The sequence below is a fragment of the Rhipicephalus microplus genome, chromosome 6 (assembly GCF_043290135.1).
Source record: "Rhipicephalus microplus isolate Deutch F79 chromosome 6, USDA_Rmic, whole genome shotgun sequence".
Lineage (NCBI taxonomy): Eukaryota > Metazoa > Arthropoda > Arachnida > Ixodida > Ixodidae > Rhipicephalus > Rhipicephalus microplus.
Genome location: NC_134705.1, coordinates 70227539 through 70252462, shown reverse-complemented (window position 1 = coordinate 70252462; position 24924 = coordinate 70227539). Strand labels below are relative to the sequence as shown.

Here is a 24924-nt window from a genome sequence, read left to right as displayed (position 1 = left end):
CCTATACTCAATAATTACTAAACTCGAGCCCTGCACTTCGAAGAAAAAAAAAGGAAAGTCTAAGCTCTACTACAAAAATTTGCGTGTTCAATGTACGCGCACCTCCCCCTCGGGGTGGCAAAAAAAACAAAAAAATTTCAAACACACACACCTGCACTAACTAATAAATACCTGGTGTCTGGCCCCCGAAAAAGCCGTACCATAAAATAAGTACTACGAAGATTTCAACCGCTGCCTTATAATTATAAAGACAAGCTTAAAACATGCAAAAACACTTATCTGCGCAGTCGATCCGGAGCGCTCAAAAAATACGTCCATCCACCTTGACAGCCTGAACTGAACTTACATACAGGGGACGGTACAGGGGACGGTACCGCCATCTAGTGAATACTGCAAGAACTAAACTAGAGGTGGCTACATACAGGCTACAGGGGACGCACAGCCCACGCCCTAAGGAGCTTTGCCCCTAAAAAGACGGAACGCTGCGATTCTGTATTGACTACAGGAAGCTTAATAGCGTCACAAAAAAGGACGTCTACCCGCTTCCACGGGTTGACGACTCCCTCGACAGGTTACGACGCGCGAAGTATTTTTCGTCCATCGATCTAAAGAGTGGCTATTGGCAAATTGAAGTGAATGAACGAGACCGAGATAAAACCGCGTTTGTGACTCCAGATGGACTTTACGAATTCCGAGTTCTTCCCTTCGGCCTCTGTTCCGCACCAACCACTTTTCAGAGGATGATGGACACAGTTCTCGCTGGCTTGAAGTGGCAAAGCTGCCTTGTCTACCTCTATGATGTGGTCATCTTTTCCGAAAGCTTCGAAGAACATCTGAAGTGTCTGAGAAAGGTTCTGGAAGCCATTTGCACAGCTGAACTCACGCTGAAACCCAAAAAATGCCATTTCGGCTATGAAGAGCTGAAATTTCTGGGACATGTCATTAGTGCGGATGGAGTGCGACCTGATCCAGACAAAACTGCTGCTGTCGCCGCCTTCCCTGTTCCATCAGATAAAAGAGCAGTACGCCGTTTCCTCGGCTTGTGCGCGTATTATCGCCGATTTATCGCCAACTTCTCGATGATAGCTGAACCTCTTACGCGACTCACCCGAGATGACGTGCCCTTTACTTGGGGCGCAGAACAAGATACAACGTTCACAGAGTTACGACAGAGAATGCAAACAGCCCCTGTTTTTGCCCATTTTGATGAGGACGCTGCTACAGAAATACATACAGATGCCAGCAACGTCGGACTTGGCGCTGTCCTTGTACAACGACACGGTGGCGTTGAGCATGTGATAGCTTACGTCAGTCGTACTCTTTCTCGAGCCGAGACCAACTATTCTACGTCAGAAAAAGAATGCCTCGCAGTCGTGTGGGCGACGACCAAATTTCGGCCTTACCTCTACGGTTGTCCCTTCAAAGTGGTGACTGACCACCACTAGCTCTGCTGGCTGGCAAATCTCAGAGATCCATCCGGCCGTCTCGCACGGTGGAGTTTGCGTTTGCAGGAGTTCGATATTACGATTGCGTACAGGTCAGGGCGCCAACACGAAGACGCCGACGCGCTTTCTCGAGCACCTGAGGGGAATGCTGTCAGGGGCTCCGATGATGAAGATGCCTTTCTCGGAGCAGTTAGCGACTCTGAAATTATGTCAAAGCAGCGGGCAGACGACGAATTACGCCCAGTCATTGATTCCCTGGAAGGCCACAACTCTCAGGTCCCTCAACACATTGCTCGCGAACTATCCTCTTTTTGTCTAAAAAGAGGCATTCTTTACAAAAAAACGCCCGTGGTAGCGACAAAGCCTTCCTACTCGTTGTTCCTACCGACATGCGTGATGAGATCCTCCTTGCGTGCCACGACGAGCCCACGTCAGGACGTTTGGGCTATTCGCGAACTCTCACCAGAGTACGCCAACAGTATTACTGGCCGCGACTATCAACTAGTGTACGTCGATATGTGAAAGGCTGCCGTGAGTGCCAGCGCCGCAAGACTCCGCCTGTGAGACCCGCAGGCCTGCTCCAGCCGATCGCACCACCACGGACACCTTTTGACCTCGTGGGAATGGACCTTCTTGGGCCCTTCCCTTTGTCGTCCTCTGGGAACAAGTGGATTATAGTTGCGACAGATTATCTCACGCGTTATGCTGAAACAAAAGCGTTACCCCGTGGCACGGCCTCTGAAGTCGCGCAGTTCTTCGTGCACCAAATCGTCCTACGGCATGGTGCCCCGTCATGCGTGATTACGGACAGAGGGACGTCGTTTACAGCACGAATGATGGAGGACATTTTTAAACTGAGCTGCACAAGTCATCGAAAAACAACGGCTTATCACCTGCAATCCAATGGACTGAAAGAGAGGCTTAACAAGACCATAGTGGACATGCTGTCAATGTACGTGGACGTACAACACAAAACCTGGGACGAGATTCTTCCATACATCACGTTTGCTTACAATACGGCAACGCAAGAAACAACGCGATTTCCGCCTTTCCGACTTGTTTACGGACGCAACGTGCGAACCATGCTCGATGCTATGCTTCCGTGCGACCAAAGCAATGAACTTGCTCAAGATGCTGAGCAATAAACTCAATACGCCGAAGAAGCTCGTCAGCTAGCTCGCATAAACACCAGTCACCAACAAGATGCAGACGCACGGCGTTACAACCTCCGCCATCGAAATGTCACCTACCACCCTGGGGACCGAGTGTGGGTGTGGATTCCTGTCCGGCGACCAGGCTTATCCGAAAAACTCCTAAGCCGTTATTTTGGACCGTACAAGGTTCTTAGACGAGTCACAAATGTTACCTACGAGGTATTTCCGGACGGCGCAGCGTCTTCTCGTCGACAGCTTCGGCCCGAAACCGTGCATGTCGTTCAGCTGATGCCCTACTTCACACAGTAGCCCTTGTGGTTTCACGTGCTACGACATGCCGTGACTTTGCGTTGCTGCTGCTGTTTGTGTTCTCCTGTGTTTTTATGCCTTCTTTTTTTGCTCTTGGCGCAAGCGTTGACGAAACTTCCTCATTTGCGCTGCGAGTACTGGCACTCTTCCTCTTTTGGTTCTCTATATCTGCGTGTGTATACCTTCATTTTTTTATTTACGAGCATCGAGTCGATGCTTTCAAAGGGGGGGACTATTGCCACATGGTTTGCTTGGGTGAGATCGAAGAGTGAAAGAGGACAAAGACGATCTCTCTGAGCCGCTGCTTGGCTAGTCGACTAAACGAGCGCATTGTATCAAGTTTTGTCGTGAGTTACGTGACAATATATATATATATATATATATATATATATATATAGTCTAGTAGATCCTCCGTGAGCGGTCACAACGTGGTTTATTTCGACGTTTCGGCCTAGAGTCTGGCCTTCATCAGGATGGCCTTCATCAGGATGGCCTTCCTGATGAAGGCCAGACTCTAGGCCGAAACGTCGAAATAAACCACGTTGTGACCGCTCACGGAGGATCTACTAGACTATATGCAACGCTACGGCCACTCAACCACCATGCCTGCCTATATATATATATATATATATATTACGAGAAGGAGACTGACTCGGAGGGGTAGTCGGAGATGTTTTTACAGCCGGTTAAGCGAGCAGCGCCAGCCACACAGATTAGCTCGAGCCAGTCTATCTCCTTCGTCTTCTTCAACTCCCTGCACTGGCACGTAGCATGACCCCCGGCGTTGGAGGCACCGTCCCGGTGCTTTAAAGGTAATTATCCGACGCATTCTTGTAGGGCTTGATCCGCGAGACGTTGTTACATTGCAGTGGGTGTTATAGCAACGTGCAGGTTCTTAGTTAATGGGTGTCCGAGCCGTCGCCCCAGACTCCCACGAAAAGACGAGGCCGTTTGTACGCCACACTTTATACACACGAAAAACGAACACACATAACATGGACAGGCTATTTAAAGAATCCTTCACTGTCTCTGTGAACTATCAAAGTCCTAAACTAACCGTCCCTCCTTTTTAACATGGACACAAGACATGAGGTCGGTCTCACCGAGGTTCGTTGCTACGTCTTGAGCTGGCTCGCGTTGTCCGCACAGTCAACCAGGCGACTAGTTGATGGGTAGGCTCCGCCCCCGCAGCCACGTCGCGGCTGGACACATCTGCTGGAGCTCGTGCCCGTAGCCCGACAGCTCCGCGTTGCTCGCACGGTAGACCAGGTGGCAACTTGAAGGGTATACGCACCACCACCGACCACGTACAGGCCGGACACCTCCGCTGGAACTCGTGCCCGTAGCCCGACAGCTCCGCGTTGCTCGCACGGTAGACCAGGTGGACCAGTTGGCGCGGTAGACCAGGCACTACCACCGGCCGCGTCCCGGCCGGACACCTCTGCTGGAACTCGTGCCCGTAGCCCGACAGCTCCGCGTGTCCTCAAGCACAGGATGCCTTGAAGCCGCAGCACGTCAGCGACGCACGGCCGTGGCAGGTAGAACGTGGCAGGTAGGCCGGGCTCGACTGTTACTAGGCTCGGGTCCGGAACCCAACGGCCGAGTCGAGAGCCCCGTCTTCCTCGTTCCTTCTCGTACCTTCGCCGCCACGCTACTCCGTTCTCGTGCTACCTTCGTCGTTGTCTGCTTCAAGCGCGCACTTTGTATGGCGCGCACTTTGAATGGCGCGCACTTTGAAGCTTCGCGCACGACACATATCACAAAAGCCCCCCCTTAAATGAGTTTTTTTTTTTTTTTTTTAAAAAAAAAAACTGCTGACACGTGCGCGGTCTGTAAACCCCTTCACTGTATATGTCCTCTGTATAGTTCACATGTCGAGGTCCAATATTTACTAAACACACAAGAACACCGTTAAATACACTGACATACTTTGAGTGTCCAACACCCAATATCACAGTGCATGAAGTCCGAACTCTTGGCTCACAATCTACTCATGAAGTCCGCACCGGTATTCTCCGACCCTTTTATATGCTGAATGCTAAATGAGTATTCTTGCAATGCCAGGCTCCACCTCAGGACCCTACTGTTCAATAGTGTAAACTGGTATAGGTGAATCTGCCTCCTCTTCTTCCATCACTACGAATGACGCTGTTTGTGTAAACCTCTCCGGTTCGCGATCCTCGTAACGCTTTAACATGTTGATGTGGAACAACTTGGTGTCACGTCCCAAGTCCAACCAGTAGTCATGACTGCCCTTTTTCCCTGTGACCTTAAAAGGTCCTTTCCATTGCATGAGTAATTTATTTTCCGTAGTAGGGAGTAGAATAAGGGCCCGGTCGCCTATTTCAAGCTGACGTTTCGTGCTTCGCTGATCATAGTATTGCTTCTGTGATTTTCTTGCTCGTGTCAAGTTCTCATGAGCCAACTGCAGTGTTTTTTCAAGACGATCTCGCAGATCCAATACATATTCGTAAGTTGTCTTCGCCTCGTCGCCGATGTGTTCTCCAATCCATAATTCTTTTAACAAACTAAGTGGTCCTCTGACGTCACGCCCGTAAATAAGTTCGAAGGGAGAAAATCCCGTGCTGGTCTGAGGCACTTCACGATAGGCAAAAAGGAGTGGGGCAAGCAACCGATCCCAGGATCTTGGTTCCTCCTGGCAGAGCTTCCGCAACATCTGTTTTAACGTACCGTTAAATCGTTCCACCAACCCGTTACACATAGGATGGTAAGGTGTAGAACTGAGGTGCTTAATGGCCAGTAACTCGTTGACTTCTTTCATCAGTTCGGAAGTAAAGCAAGATGCTTGATCACATAGAATTTCACGCGGGAATCCTACGCGTGAGAACATCTCCACCAGGCCCTCTGTTACTGTCGCCGAATCGATTGCTGGCAGGGCCACCGCGTCCGGGTAGCGCGTGGCGAAGTCCACCATGGTCAATATGTAGCGGTTTCCGTTTCTCGACACAGGTTTTAAAGGACCGATAATATCGATTGCCACTCGCTCGAAGGGGGTGTCGATCAACGGCATTACGCCCAGAGGCACCTTGCCCACTTTACCTTTTGGATATGCTCTTTGGCAAATGTCACAGGATCGCACGTATCTCTTTACTTCTTCCTGAACTCCTGGCCAATAGAATGATCCTAGTACTCGGTCAATTGTCCTCTTGATGCCTTGATGGCCCGCCATCAGACTTTCATGAGCTAGCTGCAGTACTTGGCTCCGCAGTTTGCGAGGAACAACTACCTGCTGTACTATCTTGCCGGAGGATAACCGATAATGGCGATATAAAACTCCCTTTTGCATAACAAACGAATATTCTGTCGATCCTCTCCCAAAAAACACCTGCCCAACTTTGTTCCTACAGAGATCTAGGCTCTTGTCCTCCGCCTGCTCAATCTTGAAGATTCGTTGGTTGATATTCAAAGCGGTTGCTTTCACCGAATCCAACGAAGTACTTGAATTCTTGACTACGCTGATCATTGGTCTCTCGTAGCGATCTGCTTTCATCACCCCTAATCTCTCCTTGACGCTTTTAGACTTCGTCTTCCTTTCCGACAGTCCCTCGCTCCACCTGCTATCTGGATCATTGGGATCACGGGATCCTGGCACGTTTCCCACGATGACGTCATACAATGGGGAAGTCATGCATTTAACGATCACCGTGCAAGAAAAATAGGGCGAAAATATCTCCACTTTTGCTTCGGGAACTTTTATTCTGCTCCCATCGGCTAAAAATACTGTCGTCATAGCTCCTGTCAGCACTTCGTCGGGCACGAGGGAACGTCGCACAACCGTCGTGTTACTTCCTGTATCCCGAAGAACAGAGACAGGCTTACCAAATAGGAGACCCTGGAGAACTGGCATCTGATATTTCGTTGCCATTTGTTGCGTGTTTACTGCCCCCGACACATTATTCTCGGGCCCGCCGCCGGATGCGTTATCATTGTCTTTAGAGTTCTCTTCGGACAATATACATGAAGCCTTTTTATACGTGGCGGGTTTCTTGGTGCAAACTTGGGTATCGTGTCCTGCCCTACGACAATGCCCACAGTAAGTTTGCTTCGTCCGAGCGCGACAATCTGAGGCTTTATGGCCGATTTTGTTGCAAACAAAACATTGCACTGAAGTTTTTGAGGTCGTGCTCCCACTTTTCACAGCCATGCCGTTTTCAGCCTTTTCTCGGAAAACAAGCAGGTTAGACTGTCGCTGTGCCTCTAAAAACTGATCTGCCGCTTCAGCCATTTCTTCAAGTTTACGGCAATTCTTTTCACGCAAAAAGAGCGCCACTCGATCATGACACTTACTGATGAACTGTTCAGCTACAATCAGGTCACGAACTGACGCGTATTCTTTGTCTACTTTCGACATTTCCACCCATCGGTCGAAAAAACTCATTAATCGTGCAGCGTACTGCCGGCCGGTTTCTCCCTCTTGAGGCTTACTGTGCCGGAACTTCTCACGGTACCCTTCCGCTGTGAGGCGAAATCGCTGAAATAGAGCCAGTTTCACTTTCTCGTAATCAAGTGCATCTTCAGGGGATAGGCGACCAAACACTTTTAGCGCTTCTCCGCTTAGGCACAAACTCAGAGCCGTGGCCCACTTGTCTCTAGGCCACTCTTGCCCTGTCGCCACATTCTCGAACCTTTTTAAGTACGCATCTAGGTCATCCCGGTTTTCATCTAATCCTGGTATAAAATTATGAGGATTGACGTTGGAAGACACCCTTGATGATCGACCTATGTCTGCCCCGACAGGCTCTCTGGCGGTTTCAGTCTGAGTCAGTTGAAGGCGCAATTGGATCGTCCTTTGGGCCTGCTCCTCGACTTGTAATTGCAACTGCATTTGTTCCTTCTTCGCCTCTCTTTCTGCCGCCCTTTCCTCACGAGCTCGAGCTTCTCGCTCATCAATCCAAGTTTTCAATTCCGCACCTTCCAAACCCATGCGCATGGCCAACGCCATTAAATCTGTCGAGCTCATCTTTTCCTCACTAATCGTCAGCCTGACTCAAGCGATACAAATGGCCTCGTCCTGTCGCGGACGCCAGTGTTACATTGCAGTGGGTGTTATAGCAACGTGCAGGTTCTTAGTTAATGGGTGTCCGAGCCGTCGCCCCAGACTCCCACGAAAAGACGAGGCCGTTTGTACGCCACACTTTATACACACGAAAAACGAACACACATAACATGGACAGGCTATTTAAAGAATCCTTCACTGTCTCTGTGAACTATCAAAGTCCTAAACTAACCGTCCCTCCTTTTTAACATGGACACAAGACATGAGGTCGGTCTCACCGAGGTTCGTTGCTACGTCTTGAGCTGGCTCGCGTTGTCCGCACAGTCAACCAGGCGACTAGTTGATGGGTAGGCTCCGCCCCCGCAGCCACGTCGCGGCTGGACACATCTGCTGGAGCTCGTGCCCGTAGCCCGACAGCTCCGCGTTGCTCGCACGGTAGACCAGGTGGCAACTTGAAGGGTATACGCACCACCACCGACCACGTACAGGCCGGACACCTCCGCTGGAACTCGTGCCCGTAGCCCGACAGCTCCGCGTTGCTCGCACGGTAGACCAGGTGGACCAGTTGGCGCGGTAGACCAGGCACTACCACCGGCCGCGTCCCGGCCGGACACCTCTGCTGGAACTCGTGCCCGTAGCCCGACAGCTCCGCGTGTCCTCAAGCACAGGATGCCTTGAAGCCGCAGCACGTCAGCGACGCACGGCCGTGGCAGGTAGAACGTGGCAGGTAGGCCGGGCTCGACTGTTACTAGGCTCGGGTCCGGAACCCAACGGCCGAGTCGAGAGCCCCGTCTTCCTCGTTCCTTCTCGTACCTTCGCCGCCACGCTACTCCGTTCTCGTGCTACCTTCGTCGTTGTCTGCTTCAAGCGCGCACTTTGTATGGCGCGCACTTTGAATGGCGCGCACTTTGAAGCTTCGCGCACGACACATATCACAGACGTGTACAATATCACTGGACCGCACAGCAGATGATGATGGATAGATGGGGCTGATCCCGTAGGTGACAGGTGTTAGTTGACGCAATATATGGTATGGCCCCGTGTAATTAGACAGAAGTTTTTCTGATAAGCCCAACCGACGATGAGGGGAGCAGAGTAAAACGAGGGTACCGGGAGCGAAATGTACGTCTCTATGTTCCGCATCGTACCGACGGCATTGGTTGGTTTGCGACGCCATCAGCCGAGCGCGAGCGAGCTGACGGGCATGATCGGCTCGTGCAATCGCGTCGCGGGCATACTCGCTGGTGGACGAGGTGTGAGCTGAGATGACTATGTCCACTGGTAAAGTCGGCTCTCTTCCGTACAATAAGTAGAATGGCGAAAAGCCCGCTGTGTCGTGACGGGAGGAATTATACGCGAAAGTTGCGTAGGGTAAGGCAGGGTTCCAGTCTCGGTGGTGGGGCGACACGTACATAGCGAGCATATTTGTTAGAGTGCGGTTAAATCGTTCCGCGAGACCATTTGTTTGAGGGTGGTGAGCGGTTGTCAGTGTGTGTTGCGTGGAACAAGGACGCAGAATGTCGGCGATGACTTGGGATAGAAATGCACGGCCACGGTCTGTGAGAAGCTGTCTCGGAGCACCGTGAATCAATATAACGTCCCGTAACAAGAAGTCAGCGACGTCGGTTGCACAGCTGGTCGGTAGAGCTCGCGTGATAGCGTAGCGTGTAGCGTAGTCTGTAATAACGGCTGTCCATTTGTTTCCAATGTTGATGTGGGAAAAGGGCCAAGCAGGTCTAATCCAACACGGTAAAATGGTTCCGCGGGCATGTCAATTGGTTGAAGATGGCCAGCGGGTAGCAGCGACGGTGTTTTACGACGTTGGCATAGGTCACATGTGGCGACGTATCGGTGTACCGAGCGAGCAAGGCCTGGCCAGAAGAAACGGTGCCGGACGCGCTCGTACGTTCGGGATACGCCAAGGTGTCCAGCCGTGGGAGCGTCGTGAAGTTCGGTGAGAACACAGCAGCGCAAATGCTTAGGCACAACAATGAGAAGGTCGGGCCTGTCTGGTCGGAAATTGCTATGGTATAGCACACTATTTTGAATGACAAAGTAGCGGACGGAAGCGTCATTTGGGAAGGATTCCATACGGCTGATGATGTCAAGCAGCGCTATATCGCGCTTCTGTTCTTCCCCAATAGAAGTCGGACACTGAAATGATAGAGTTCTCCGCGGGCTCGTCAGTGTCCTCAGGATCGTTGACAGGGTATCGGGAGAGGCAATCGGCATCATGGTGTAGGCGGCCAGATTTGGAGACCACTGAATAGGAAAACTCTTGCAGGCGCAAAGCCCAGCGACCAAGGCGGCCTGATGGATCTTTCAGAGGGTTGAGCCAGCAGAGCGCGTGGTGGTCGGTAACTACCGAAAATGGGCGTCCGTACAGATAAGGTCGAAATTTCTCCACTGCCCATATAAGAGCCAAGCACTCACGTTTTGTGATCGAATAGTTACGTTCAGGGGCGGATAGGAGGCGGCTGGCATATGCAATACCGCAATCATGGCCAGGTTGTTTCTGAGCCAGCACTGCACCAATGCCATGTCTACTTTCATCTGGACGGATTTCCGTATGGGCAGCAGGGTTGAAGTGTGCCAGAATTGGAGGAGCTGTGAGAAGAGCGATGGGAGTCGAGAACGCAGAAGCGTCTTCGGAGCCCCATGAAAACGGGAAGTCTTTCTTGAGGAGCTGCGTAAGTGGCCTCGCTATGTGCGCAAAATTTTTCACGAAGCGTCGGAAGTAAGAACATAGTCCAATAAAGCTGCGTACATCCTTCGCAGATCGTGGTAAAGGAAAGTTTTTGACGGCGCTGATTTTTGCCGGGTCTGGTTGTACGTCGTTGGCGTCAACTAAATGGCCAAGTACTGTGATTTAATGTCGTCCAAAGTGACATTTAGACGAGTTGAGCTGCAGGCCAGCGTGACGGAAGATTCCCAAGATGGCTGAGAGGCGCTCTATATGAGTTTCAAATGTTGGTGAAAAGACGATGACGTCGTCTAAGCAGCACAAACAGGTGGACCATTTGAATCCTCTGAGCAGGGAGTCCATCATTCGTTCGAAGGTGGCTGGAGCGTTACAAGGCCGAAGAGCATGACCTTGAACTGATATAGGTCATTGGGGGGTGATGAATGCCGTCTTTTCACGGTCCATTTCATCTACCTCTATCTGCTAGTAGCCGGAACGAAGGTCTATGGAGGAAAAATAGTGAGACTTACAGAGGCAATCAAGCGCATCATCTATTCGTGGCAGGGAATACACGTCTTTTTTGGTAATTTTGTTAAGGTGTCGATAATCAACGCAGAAACGTCATGCACCGTCTTTCTTGCGGACTAGCACTACAGGAGAAGCACAAGGACTGCAGGATTGCTCAATGATGTCCTTGGCGAGCATTTTATCGACCTCACTTTGGATAATGTGACGCTCGGCCGCCGACACCCGATGTGGATGCCTATGAATAGGATGCTCATTACCAGTGTTTATGCGGTGGCTCATACCGGTAGCTTTCCCCAACGGACGGCCGCTGATGTCAAAAACGTCGATGTAGGACAGCAGAACCCGGTGGAGCTCATCAGTCTGCTGCGGCGCTAAGTTGGAAGCGATCATCGAAGTAATAGTGCTGTCGGAGCAAGTGGCAGATTGATGTTGAGCGTGGGGGTCAGAAGGGGCGGCCATCGTGAAAACATCTACCGCATTGTCTTCTAAGGTGCAGAGCAACGCCAAAGAGATCCCTTGTGGCAAAACTTGAGGTGTCAAGCTAAAGTTGACAACTGCGAGGCACGTAGAATTTCCTGCGACGGACAGAATGATGTGCGGTAATGTAATGCCCTGGCTTATGAGAACATCGGTGATAGGGGTCAGAGCATAGTCACCGTCGGGAACTGGTGATATTTAGACGAGCTCTATGTAGGTCAGTGTCTGTGGAGAAAGGCGCGCGTGTCCCGTTGTGCAGAGGCGACTCGGCCGTTGTGTAAGAGGTTCTGTTTCGGGCAAGTGTAGACGGAGCGTACTGGTCGAACAGTCTATGAGGGCAGAATGCATGGACAGGAAGTCGAGGCCTAAGATTACGTCGTGGGGGCATTTATCAAGGACGGTGAAGAGAACAACTGTGTGTCGATCCACAATGCTTACACGAGCAGAGCGCATTCCAACGATAGATGCTATTCTGATATCCGCAACGTGAACGAACTGAGTGGTCGCAGGTGTGAGAAACTTCTTGAGCTTGCGGCGAAAATCACTCGTCATCACAGAAAGTAGGGCGCCGGTGTCGACAAGAGCAGTGATGGGTACGCCGTCTACTTGTATGTCTATAAGGTTCCGTTTTGTCCGTATCGTCAAGAGAGGGTTTTCGGTCAGTCCGAGCGATCCAGTGCCACCTCCGGGGGCTGCAACACTTAGTTTTCCGTCGGGGAACCTCGTGGGAAGGCGGGAGAAGACGGTCGGCGGGGCTGTGGAGAACGAGACTGGCGGCTTTGGGGGGATGGAGAGCGGGAGTAGCGGTGTTCAGTAGCAGGTGCCTGGGGAAAACGGTCGCGGATGGTCTCAAGGCGATAGGCAGGACGTGCATAGATGGGACGAGAGGAGGCTTCTGCAGGAGGACCCCAGCGACTTCTGCAGTGGCGAGAAATGTGCCCGATTCGGTGACACGAGAAGCAGATCGGCTTAATTGTCATCGTGTTCGCCATGCGGACGGATTACAGAACGTTGAGGGAGAGCCGATCGGGAAGGGACGTGCAGGCATGTATTGGGGCTGGTAGTCAGTGCGGGGAGGCGGTGAGATAGTGTGAATTCCCAAGCTGGCGATTTCCTGCCGGATGACTGCTTGAATGAGGGGCAACGTAATTGGAGGAAAGGGGTCAGGGGACGTTGGTCCCACCTTAGCTGGAGCAGCCGCTTCAAGTTCGTGCCTGACGAGTCGCGTCAAGTTGTCACAGGTGTCTGGTGGATGATGTGTGTCGAGACATGAGGATGTCGCAGCAGTGTTCGGAAGGCACTGGAACTGATGGGAGATGCGCCTGCTTTTAGCTTGTTGGAACCGGCGGCATTCTTGAATAATCGCATCAACAGATGACACATTGTTGAATACCAACAGGTTGAAAGCATCGTCGGCGATACCCTTTAGGATATGCGCAACTTTTTCAGGCTCGGACATGTTTTCGTCAGCTTGGCGGCATAGTGAGAGGACAGCCTGAATGTAACCGATGGAGGGCTCCGCGGAAGATTGTGCACGAGTCGACAACTCATTTTTCGCAGCTTCGCGACGACCAGAGATGTTGCCAAAAAGCTCACGGATCTTTTCCTTGAAGATGTACCAGCTTGTTATGTCATGCTCGTGGTTGTCAAACCAAACACAAGGGGTCCCGTCGAGATAAAAGATGACGTTTGCGAGCATTAGTGTGGGATCCCACCTGTAAGTGGCGCTGACGCGTTCGTAGAGGCGTAGCCATTTGTCGATGTCGGAACCCTCGCAGCCCGAGAACACGCCGGGGTCTTTGAGGGCGGGAAGCGTCACGAAAGTTGTTGCGGGCGCTGGGGTGACAGGCCGGGCAGAAGGGCCTGCGACCGGGGAGGATGTAGCCGAGTCTTGAATGGTCATGTTGAAACCCTCGACGGAGCGTCCGCTTCGGAGTTCCGGGGATCGCAAAACTCCACCAAATATGTTACGAGAAGGAGACCGACTCGGAGGGGTAATCAGAGATGTATTTACAGCCGGTTAAGCGAGCAGCGCCAGCCACACAGATTAGCTCGCGCCAGTCTACATGCTTTGTCTTCTTCAACCTCGTGCACTTGCACGTAGCAATATATATATATATATATATATATATATATATATATATATATATATATATATATATATATATATATATATATAAGGGAAAATACCTAAGGGCTCGCCTCGTTTTCCCGTGTTTTCACACAATAGTAATGAGATCGGCTAGTTATTTTTTCACCCACTTTTCTTTCTTTTTATTTGCATTACATTGGCTCTAATAACTTGCCAAGGAAACTATGTGGGAAGTTATTATTAAACTATGAGAAGTATATATATATATATATATATATATATATATATATATATATATATATATATATATATATATATATATATATATATATATATATATATATATATATATAGACATGGAGGTTAAATGGGCCCTGGCATTGCAAATAGTCAAGTAGGTCCTGTGTGAAAAAGATACCGGAAGTGCTTATTTTGGCAGTTTCGGCCAGAGTCTGGATGGGCTTCGTCAGAACCTCCTGACTTTGGCCGAAACTGTCGAAATAAACGCTTCCGTTGTTACCGTTCTGAAGCAAGATCCACTTGAATATATGTATAGATATTGCTGTAATGTCAGTATTTATCGTAAGATACCAGTGACCCCGGAGAAAAGTAGTTGTGAAGACAGCGAGAAACTATGGAATTTTTTTTTTAAATTTATGTGTTGGTACAACTCTTGAAATGTGTACCAATTACATAGCCAGCCGTCTGTTAGCAAATATCGGGCTGTGTTTTCATACTGTTGCCAAGTGATGGTGTTGGCTAATGCATAGGCTGTGTGTCGTTATGACAGCATCATTCTCTTCCTAATCTGACAATTATCTCGCGTGTTTACGTGTACAAGCAGAAGATCTCCGAAGTTGTGGCGAACATCCGCTCTAGGGCATTGGCCAGTAACCGCGCAGGTTCGAATGAAATCCGGAAATATTTTTTGAAATACGAGTTGCCGGTTCACAATAAGAATGCAATACAGGAATAGAAATTCAATAAAATTTTCAGGTAATGGAGGTTGTTGAAGAGGCAAAATACTTATATAACTCATGAAAGCAAAACATTTCTAGAAAAATTCAGTGAGTGGTAGAAACGAAAAACAATTAAGTTAAAATAGATACCTAAGTAAGTGAGTTGTAGGTACGGAAAGTAAAAAGTAGAGATTGCAATTCTGAAAGAAACATAAAATTCCCGTTAGGCATCGGCAGCCTTCCCATGCTGCGTCCTATGGACCGGGCCCCCACAGAAAAGTAAATTGGGCACATTTGAATGTAATATTAGCTAGTATAAGGCTACTTTGAAAGTGATTTTGCGCAACAAAAAAAATACAATTAAAAAAAACAAAAATGCACCCATTATTCCCCGAAATGATTCTCGCGAAACGTTTTTTTTCTTTTTTTGTTCTTCGTAGCGTAGAGTGCAACGTATTAGTCGGTGAGGATTAATGGTCGCTATGTGCGCGGCGAGCAGGCTGAAGAAGGTCCAGGAAAAGAAGAAGGCTCAGAGGGCGCTCCGCGAGGCCGAGTTGGCCAAGCTGCAGCCTAAGACTGCGAAGAAGGAGCTGGAAGACCATCCGCGCAACATCCTCCAAGACGACTCCGGCGACGAGGACATCCTGTTTACCTGACGAGACCCGCGCGGATGACGCTGCCAGACGACACGTGCAAATCTCGCTCCACCGTTGCCGAGCGTGGTCTTCCTCTGCAGCCGTGCGAGTACATCAACGCCGCGATCTTCGGGTTTCTTCTCTCTTCTGTTTTTTTTTTCTTGATCAGAGTATGAAAACAATAAAGAAAAAATGGCCCCGTATCTGCATGTTACACTGCAAATGTCGTCGAAAGACGATAGTCTTGTGTCTGGAGAGAGTGAACAAAACGTTTATTTGATGTTCTGCGCAAGAAAATCGGTGAAAGGTATTCTGGAGGCGCTGCGTCAGAGTGTCTAGAGCGTGCAGCAGAGGCGAACGAGCGCAACGAGTCACATCACACGTGAGACATGAGCGCTATCTGACCGTTATCTTGGAAAACAAAGCGCGTGGCGCGCGTGCCCGTCTTGGAGACGATAAGGTGCAGAACGCAAGGCGACGGGTAGGTACCGCCACCGCGTCGTCTTAGCAAAGCGTTAGAAACACTTGCCTTTTCGTGCAAGCATTGCATTATCACCGCTGCGTGATGAACGATATGGTCCTTAGAATGACTTATGTATGCCTTTTCTAGTACAAAGGCACACACAGAGAATATTGAGGTGTTGTGGTGCCTCAGATATGCGCAATAATCGCTTTTCATTTGGCAATCACACAAGTATGAATGCTATAACATAGCAATATTGGTGGGCGCTGCGGATGGGGTCCGACGTTTGGGGTACCGTTTTATGCTGTTAAGGGTACCGTTAAGGCCGGACAAACAGGCAAATGTACAGACAGACGAATATTTTTGCGTCGGAGGTCCTCAAGAAAGACTGTTGTCTTTAAAAAACCCTCCGCGCCTGGTTTCTCGCATGAGCCACGCCCACCGACGGAGACAGTCCGAGCAGCTAGCGCAGCGCTCGCGCCAAGTCTTTCCGCCCAACGTGAGCACTGAGGGGGGTTAGCTTACAGAGGACCTTTAAGCTCCACTAACTTTAAATTTGGGCAGGGGCGTTTCTCTCCTAGAGCAGCGACCAATGCAAGTGCAGTGCGAAGGTACTCACAACGCCTTAGATCATAATTTTACGACCTAGTCAAATGCCCACTGTGCTATTCGTCATTATGCAGTGATTTCACTCACGTGCGAAAGTGCCCCGAATAAGACTTACAGTGCCATCCTAATAAAATCGACGCAACTGCGCAACTGCGCTAAAGTCGGATTGGGAACGTTTATCACTAACACGTGCGCCTTGTTGTTGGAGCCATCAAAGTCACTATCACGTACCTATAATTAAACCGCGAAATTAACAGCCGTCGCGTGTGCGTCCTAAGTAATCGACGATGCTATATGTTTGGTTCCGACGAAACATCTGTTGTTTAGGTCTGCTGAACGGCAAAACGCGCTCTCCTCAAGGGCTGGTGACGTCTAGTCCAGTCAGTATCGTGAAACTGTGGCGGCAATTGATCGGCGCACGATGTCATTTCCAAGAACGCTGCTGATAGCTTGTTTGAAGTGTTGCGCGGCACGTAATTAAGCCGGTTTCCACTAATAACTGCAAGCGTGGTGCGAGAATGCCACGCCTTCTTCTGGACATCGTGATCTGATGTTGTGCACTTGGCATCCACAGAACAACACGCGAACGGTGGGAACGCGGTGACACTTTTTACTTTATTATACTTTGTTCATGGATCTACATATACAAGTGCTTTTTCGTAAATCCTTCCACGAGCACATCCGCGTTTGTAATCGCTGTTGCTATAAAAGCTCCTAAAGGACCCTTATAAACTTGAGATTCCTATAGGGTACGAATTCGAAATTTCGCGCCTTCTTTGTAAGTATCATCTCATTAGTCAAAGCATGCCTATACTTGTGTGAGCTAGTTGGAGTTTCTGTATACGCTACCTATATAGCATACACAGTAACTCTAGTCTGAGCAGCTAGTGAGGCCATCGCTGGCTTCTCAGGTCACATGCATCCTTCGTGACGAGTGCGAAACCTCCATTGCGTTGTACAATGCTGAATTACAATTTCTTCCTCGCCTGGCTTCGATTTTCCTGGTCGTCGTCGCGGGGCCCTGCATGGGGTGTTAATATGTAAACGTGTGAATCTTCCTTCAATGAAGCCAGTTGGTAGTTTGCGTCTGTCCTCGTCTGTTTCTTCCCGTGTGTTGTGTTTAGTTGAGCCCTCACGATGGTTTCTAAGTCAAAGCGCCGCCTTGCCCAACAGTCAACTCTTTTCATAACAAGTACGCTTGCGAAGTGCCCACAACGCCATAGATCATAACTTTTGTCAATCTGGGAAGCACTCATTGCGCCATTATCCACGATTCTGTGGAGAAGCGAGCTACCCGAACGCATTCGGAAGACATTATATGCACTTGGTTCAAGCAATAGCTGATGACGAGGGATTTTGGCTGAGCCCTTTTTAATGGTTTGGAAGCATTCAACGACCCACTCGTTACGCGTTTAGTATTGTATGACGTCTGGTTACAGAATACAGTTCACAGTTACGAACGGCGCAAGAAAACACATGGGGCATAGATGAACAAAAGATACACAGACACGGGCGCCTGTGTCTGCGCCGTTTTTCTTCCTCTGTGTTACGTGTGTTTTCTTGCGCCGTTCATAGCTATCAACCAACTCCAACTCGCCCAACTGTCAATGTTAATGTACAGAATTAAGATTGTGTGGCGCTTGGTTATTTTCTTTTTCTACCACGCGACACTACACGTGTTAACGTGGTTCTTTCCCCACATAACGCCTGTATAGGGTCTTTGACTCTTTTTGCAGCGGAATTTTCAGCTCCACGGCGTGGCTCTGTGGGTGAACCCTGGAATGTCACGGAGAAGACCCAGGTTCGAATTCCTTTCCGTCATGGGTATTTTTTTCTCATTTTGAGCAATAGTGGTTACGGACACCGGTGGTGGACAACTACGGCGCTGAAAACGTCTCTTGTTATCTCGTACAGCTTTCGCTGTAAAATCGCGCCACGTTCATACCCGCTCGTGCAGTGGGTGCGGCTTTAAAAACGTTTGTCTGGCTTGTACTCGCTCTAAATTGATATTGTTGATGATAAAAATGATGCGTTCTGTGATGCTGAAAGAAATCAGTGTGTTACTAGCCCTTTGGGTCAGGCATTCAAGTATGCCCCATCTAGTGGCATCCGAGTCCTTGTGGTGCCTCGATGCGCACGAGAAAAGCATGGAGCAAGCCCAGCGTTTCTTTTTCTTCGAATTCTGATTGATTTGTGGGGTTTAACGTCCCAAAACCACATTTGATTATGAGAGACGCCGTAGGGGAGGACTCCGGAAATTTTGACCACCTGGGGTTCTTCAACGTGCACCCAAATCTGAGTACACGGGCCTACAACATTTCCGCCTCCATCGGAAATGCAGCCGCCGCAGCCGGGAATCGAACCCGCGACCTGCGGGTCAGCAGCCGAGTACCTTAGCCACTAGACCACCGCGGCGGGGCTTTCTTCGAATTCTATCAGACGCTCTGCCGTCGCTTAATAAGGTCGTATCGTGATCGTGTTTTTGTGACCATGAAACTTGTGCAGCTATTTTCTGTTCACCCATTACACTGAAAGTCGGAAAGCTTGGAGGTTGCTTGAGCTTTGCCTCGAAGAGTAGAGCGGGACACTGTGTAATCGAAACGCCGTGCGCATCGACTTCTTAACTGCTATAGCCATAGCTTCTGTTCTTGATACATGCTTCAACATTGCCGAAAGAAAACGAACGCCTGTGCGCATACCATTGGTCGCTTCAAACTATCCTAGAAGGCCTACTGCTAGTGGCGCACTGCCCACGAGGCCATAATTCTTCATGTGTGATGTGCGCACCACGCGTCTGTAAGGCAATACGCGAACCTACGCAGCTGCTCCCGTTGTTGGCGCTTTTGCCGACTATGCTGATCAAATATATCGGCGCGCTTTGTAACAGTTGCACCTTTCAAACACCCACTCGTTGCGTGATTCACATGTTTTGACGCCTGGAGTAATTCTCTGCTTCTGCCACTCTAAATTATACTAGGAAATTTGATTAATTGATAGATAGATATATATGTAGGGTGTAACGCCCCAAAACCACTATAATGTTATGAGAGACGCCGTAGTGGAGAGCTCTGGAAATTTCGACCACCTGGGGTTCAATAATGCGCACCCAAATCTGTGTACACGGGCCTAGAGCATTTCCGCCTCCATCGGAAATGCAGCCGCCGCAGCCGGGATTCAATCCCGTGACCTGCGGTACATAAGCAGCCGAGTGCATAAGAGAATTTCTCCCACTTCATTGTTTACATATAGTGTTTTTGTGTGTGTGTGTGGCGGGACACCTTCCTGTCTGTGGCGGGACAGCTCCTTGACTCGTGCAAGGCCTGGGTTTGATTGTCACTCCAACCGATGATTTTTAAATGCGAAACATTCTTAGCGAACTGCGGAGACTTTGAGCGTATCTATCTATCTATCTATCTATCTATCTATCTATCTATCTATCTATCTATCTATCTATCTATCTATCTATCTATCTATCTATCTATCTATCTATCTATCTATCTATCTATCTATCTATCTATCTATCTATCTATCTATCTATCTATCTATCTATCTATCTATCTATCTATCTATCTATCTATCTATCTATCTATCTATCTTTTTAACCGCCTACGACCTTAAGCTTTCCTGGCCGTTTCGATGATGGGATCAATGCGAAAATTGGCATAGCGTAAGATAATCGACTGTATGACGAGCATAAGTGACTAGTCATATCATGAAAATCATTTTATGTATGTCATGAATGTCATTTGCTTGTCATGGTCTTTCTCCTGTTGCAGTGGTTTCGTTCACATGAGATATTGCGAAACCGGCATGGTATGACATTACTGCATAACGAACATACGTCACAGGTCCTAACGTGGAAATCGTGACATGCATGTCATGTATGTCATGACAACACGCCATACGCTCATGGTGCGCTCACGGTCCTTTCGCTATATAGCTTCACGTATACCAAATGTAGTATTACATGACGTGAATGAAAGATGAAGGTATATGACTAGTGCAAACACGATAATCATGACATGCGTGTCATGCAAGAACATGACTACATGCCACGCTCATAATGCACTAGCGGCCGTTTCGCTATCTTAACAAATACCAAATTTGGCACTACGTGACGTGAATGGACGACGAAGGTACACACACGTCGATACATCATAATCATGATATGCGTGTCATGTAAAGCATGACTACATGCTACACTCACAGCCGCTTCGCTAGCTTCACATAGCCAAATTTTGTATAACGTTACCTGAATGAAGACGAATGTAAATGACACGTTCAAACATCATGATATGCGTGTCGTGTAAAACATGATCACATGCTATAGCGCTCATAGCGCGCTCGCGGCCGTTTCGCTAGCTTCACATAAACGGTATACGAAATTTGGAGTTACGTGACGTGAATGGGTGACGAAGGCATATGACTGGTGCAAGCATGATAACCATGACATGTGTGCAATGTAAGATACGACTACCTGCCACGCTTATGATGCGCTCGCTGCCGTACGTTCGCTAGCATCACATATACCAAATTGGGTATTACGCGATGCGAACGTGCAACAAAGTAAGTGATACGTCCAAACATGATAATCATGACATGCAGGTCATGCAAAACATGACTACATGCTACACTTACGGTGGGCTTGCGACCATTTCGCGAGCTTCACATTTACCAAATTTATTATTACGTGACGCGAATGGACAACGAAAAACATGATCTGTCCAAATATGACAATCAGGACATGCGTGTCATGTGAAACATGACTACAAGCCACTTTGATGATGCTCTCGCGGCTGCTTCGCTAGCTTCACTTATACCAAATTTGGTGTTACGTTGCGCGAATGGACAACAAAGGAAATGACTAGTCTAAACATGATAATCATGCATGATATGCGTGTCATGTAAGAGCATGACTACATACCACGCTCATGATGCACTCGCCACCGTTTCATAAGCCTCACGAACTTTCGGACTTAGATAGATAGATATGTGGGGTTTAACGTCCCAAAACAACCATATGATTATGAGAGACGCCGTAGAGTAGGGCTCCGGAAATTTCGACCACCTGGGGTTCTTTAACGTGCACCCAAATCTGAGCACACGGGCCTACAACATTTCTGCTTCCATCGGAAATGCAGCCGCCGCAGCCGGGATTGAATCCCGCGACCTGCGGGTCAGCAGTCGAGTACCTTAGCCACGAGACCACCGCGGCGGGGCCTTTCGGACTGCCGGTTGTTCATTTGCCATGCAAAAATGTATATAAATAAAGTGTATGTATTTTGAATAAACTAAAAAATTATATATACTGAATTTGGTATTTTGTGGCGTGAATGCACTATGATGGTAAATGACACGCCCAAACATGATTATCATAATATGCGTGTCATGTACAACATGACCACATGCTATGCTCATAGCGCGCTTGCCACTGTTTCGCTAGCTTCACATACACCAAATTTGCTATTACGGGACGCGAACGGAGCACGAAGTAAATGATATGTCTGAACATGATAATTATGACATGCCTGTCATGTAAAAGATGACTACATTCTACACTCATGGTGGGCTCGTGGCCATTCGGCTAGCTTAATATATACTAAATTTGGTGTTGCGTGACGTAAATGAATGACGAAGGCACATGACTTGTCAAAAGATGATAATCATGGAATGCGTGTCATGTAAGAACATGACTACATGCCAAGCTCATGATGCGCTCGCGGCCGTTTCGCTAGCTCCACATATACCAAATTTGGCATTACGTTACGTGAACGGACAAAGAAAATGACCCGTTCAAACTTGATAATTTAGATATGCGTGTCATGTAAGAACATGACTACATACCACGCTCATGATGCACGCGCGGCCGCTTCATAAGCCTCAAAAACTTTGGGACCTCCGATTGTTCATCTGCCATGCAAAAAATGTACATGTAAAATTGTATATATTTTGAATAAACCGAGAAAACATGGAATTTGATATTACGTGACGTGAAGGGACGACAAAGGTAAGTGAGACGTCCAAGAAGCATAATCGTGATATGGGTGTCATGTAAAACATGACCACATGCTACACTCATAGCATGCTCACGGTCGTTTCGCTAGCTTCACATATACAAAATTTGGCATTACGTGATGTGAATGGACGTCGAACACAAAGGGCAGGCGCAAACATGATAATCATGACATGGAAGGCATAATTTACGAGCCTACTACTGCTGGTGCTGGTATTGCAAACGTTAGTGGGGCTGTCGTTATGTGGATATAAACAACGAATTTGCATCTTATCTCGATACCTGAGTGCGCATAGCATCTGTACTTGTTTTTACCGTGTACTACATATGTGCGCTTTGTAACCTTGTGCTGATTTTAAAATTACATATCACTTCATTTGTGCTTCGCATATGATCGTTTCCCGCTGTATGGGGTATCTGCCAATTTTTATGAACTTTATTTGTATATTTCTCGATTTTCCTGCCGCGGCTAGCGCTGATTTTTCGCTCACAACCAACGACGCCGACACCGGAATTTCAGCGATACGAGCTGCTTAGCGCAATAGGGTTAAAACTTTCTCTCTTTTCAAACGAGTGACAAGCCTATCACTTCGAATCGGGAATTTTTGTGTGTGTTTGTGTGTGTGTGCTCGTGTATGTTTGTGATATAGCCTTTAATTGGATGAATACTTGAGTAGCGAAGGCCCATTTTCGTTCTCCGCTGAGAGAAAGCTACAAAAGATGACCAATGAAAGTGCCAATAAATGTTTCGGAATGAAATTTAGGGCAAATGATGCTGCAGACTCAGGTACCCCATGCGCGTCCAATAGGCGAAATGCTGAACAGGTACCATCAAGAAGATTTATTAAACGAGAGCCGTCATAATGAATAATAAGTACCTAACGAAACAAGAGAATGAAAAAGAGGATAATAAATATACATAAAAGCTTCAAGGTACGAAAAAACTCATTCAAAGTAATTAGGAACAAAGCTTCCTAGTAACACCTATCCTCCATTCACAAGGTAAGCATATAAGGTTGCTCATGCTTTCATGAATGACTGATGCAATAACATTCAACTTGTAAATAATATACGACTCAAGGTCATTGCGGTCATAATGTTTTTTGGAAACCCTATTCCAAAATGGTTATCTCTAAGTCTTTGAAAGAATGACTAAGGAAGGGGACATGTATGTATACAGCAACGTTGAAGGAATATTTCGAAAATGACCTGTTGCTGAACAGTATCCAGAAAGGTATCTCTGCCTGATTGATATACTGTTAATTGCACTTGGTAATGTCAAGCAGGCAGAGCAAGTTGGTGAACCTGCGATTAATTTGGGCAAAAAAATCAGCAAAAGCTCACAGGATCCCTTATGCATTGGCGTAACAAGACTTTGAGACAAACGTCACAACGTGCTTTACGCATTCGTTCCAGACGACCGGAAGGAGAAAGCCCCTAGATTTTTCAGGTTTACCGAAGTGGCGACAAACGCCTCCTCTCCCGACCCTATCTCGCAGCCGGCGTCTGGCGCCGTGTTCTTCCTTACCTAAGTAATTTACAACACGAATGCTTACCTATATTAGCCACGCACCTTTCATTTGTCTCCCCGCTAAGCCTCACCACATGTTTGTTGAAGAAACCCTGGTAATCGAAATCATGCGGAGCCCTCCTCAGTGGCGTCACTTCGGAACGGCAAACCCTAGAAACCAACGACCAAAACGCCATGTCTTATGTCGTCGCTCCTGGGTGCAAAAATGTGTCAAATATGATCGATCATACAGTAAAAATAAAACATATTAATTAGATTCAACCAGAAGTGAGCTGTCCATGTCTGCAAGGAAATAGAGGTTTTATGGATGAATTCCTTGCGTTGGCGATTTCAAAGCGTAAGTTGTGGGAGGGCAGCTGAAATCGCACGATCGGCTCTTAATTGGCTTAGAAGCGTTGCAGCTTGGGCTAGTTGGTATGGCATGACGATGTCTCTGTGTCGTCGTTTTGTTCTCGTGCTATAAGTATCGTCTTAATTGGCATGAAATTCTTTTATTGAGGCAATGCTTGAATATTCCGCGATTGTCTGGGAAACAGTGCCTCAAGGAAATGAGAGTTACATTTAGAGAGTACAGAAGAACTGGCTCAGCGCCTTCGGTAATGGGCAACGAAATCTGCAATAGTTGGAAATACGCCGAAAAGTAAAATTCACTTATTGTAATTGTGCAAAATGGTCCTGGATGATCTATTGTCTTACACTGATTGTAATCTATAAGCCGCTCAAAACAAGGAGAAAATGTACACTCTGAAACAGCGCCTGTTTCTGTATTTTCTTACGTAACTGCATTTAAGTGTATACATGACTTTTTTTGCTCCTAAACCGCTGGGCAGGGTACCTAGTAGAAATGATTTTTTTTGAACAACAGCGTTGCCTGCAAGGTTGCTGATATACACTTGTAGTTTGTCATTTGTTCCTCAAGCATTCCTCAAGGTCGGGCATCCTGCTTGAACCAGGCAGTCAGTTCTGCAAAGCGAATAAACAAAAAAAAAAAGGACTAAATGCGGCTTCA

At 48.1% G+C, this 24924-nt stretch overlaps 1 protein-coding gene across 1 annotated transcript in view; it reads left to right on the top strand.

Annotated features, from left to right (window-relative positions):
* LOC119167599 (V-type proton ATPase subunit D-like) overlaps nt 1-15502 on the top strand; it is a 79517-nt gene extending 64015 nt beyond the window's left edge. The window contains exon 7 of the mRNA XM_075866058.1: nt 15164-15502. Coding sequence (XP_075722173.1) covers nt 15164-15320 — 157 coding nt within the window. The 3' untranslated portion in view covers nt 15321-15502. The remainder of the gene's footprint in view (nt 1-15163) is intronic.
* Nucleotides 15503-24924: the final 9422 nt, after the last annotated feature.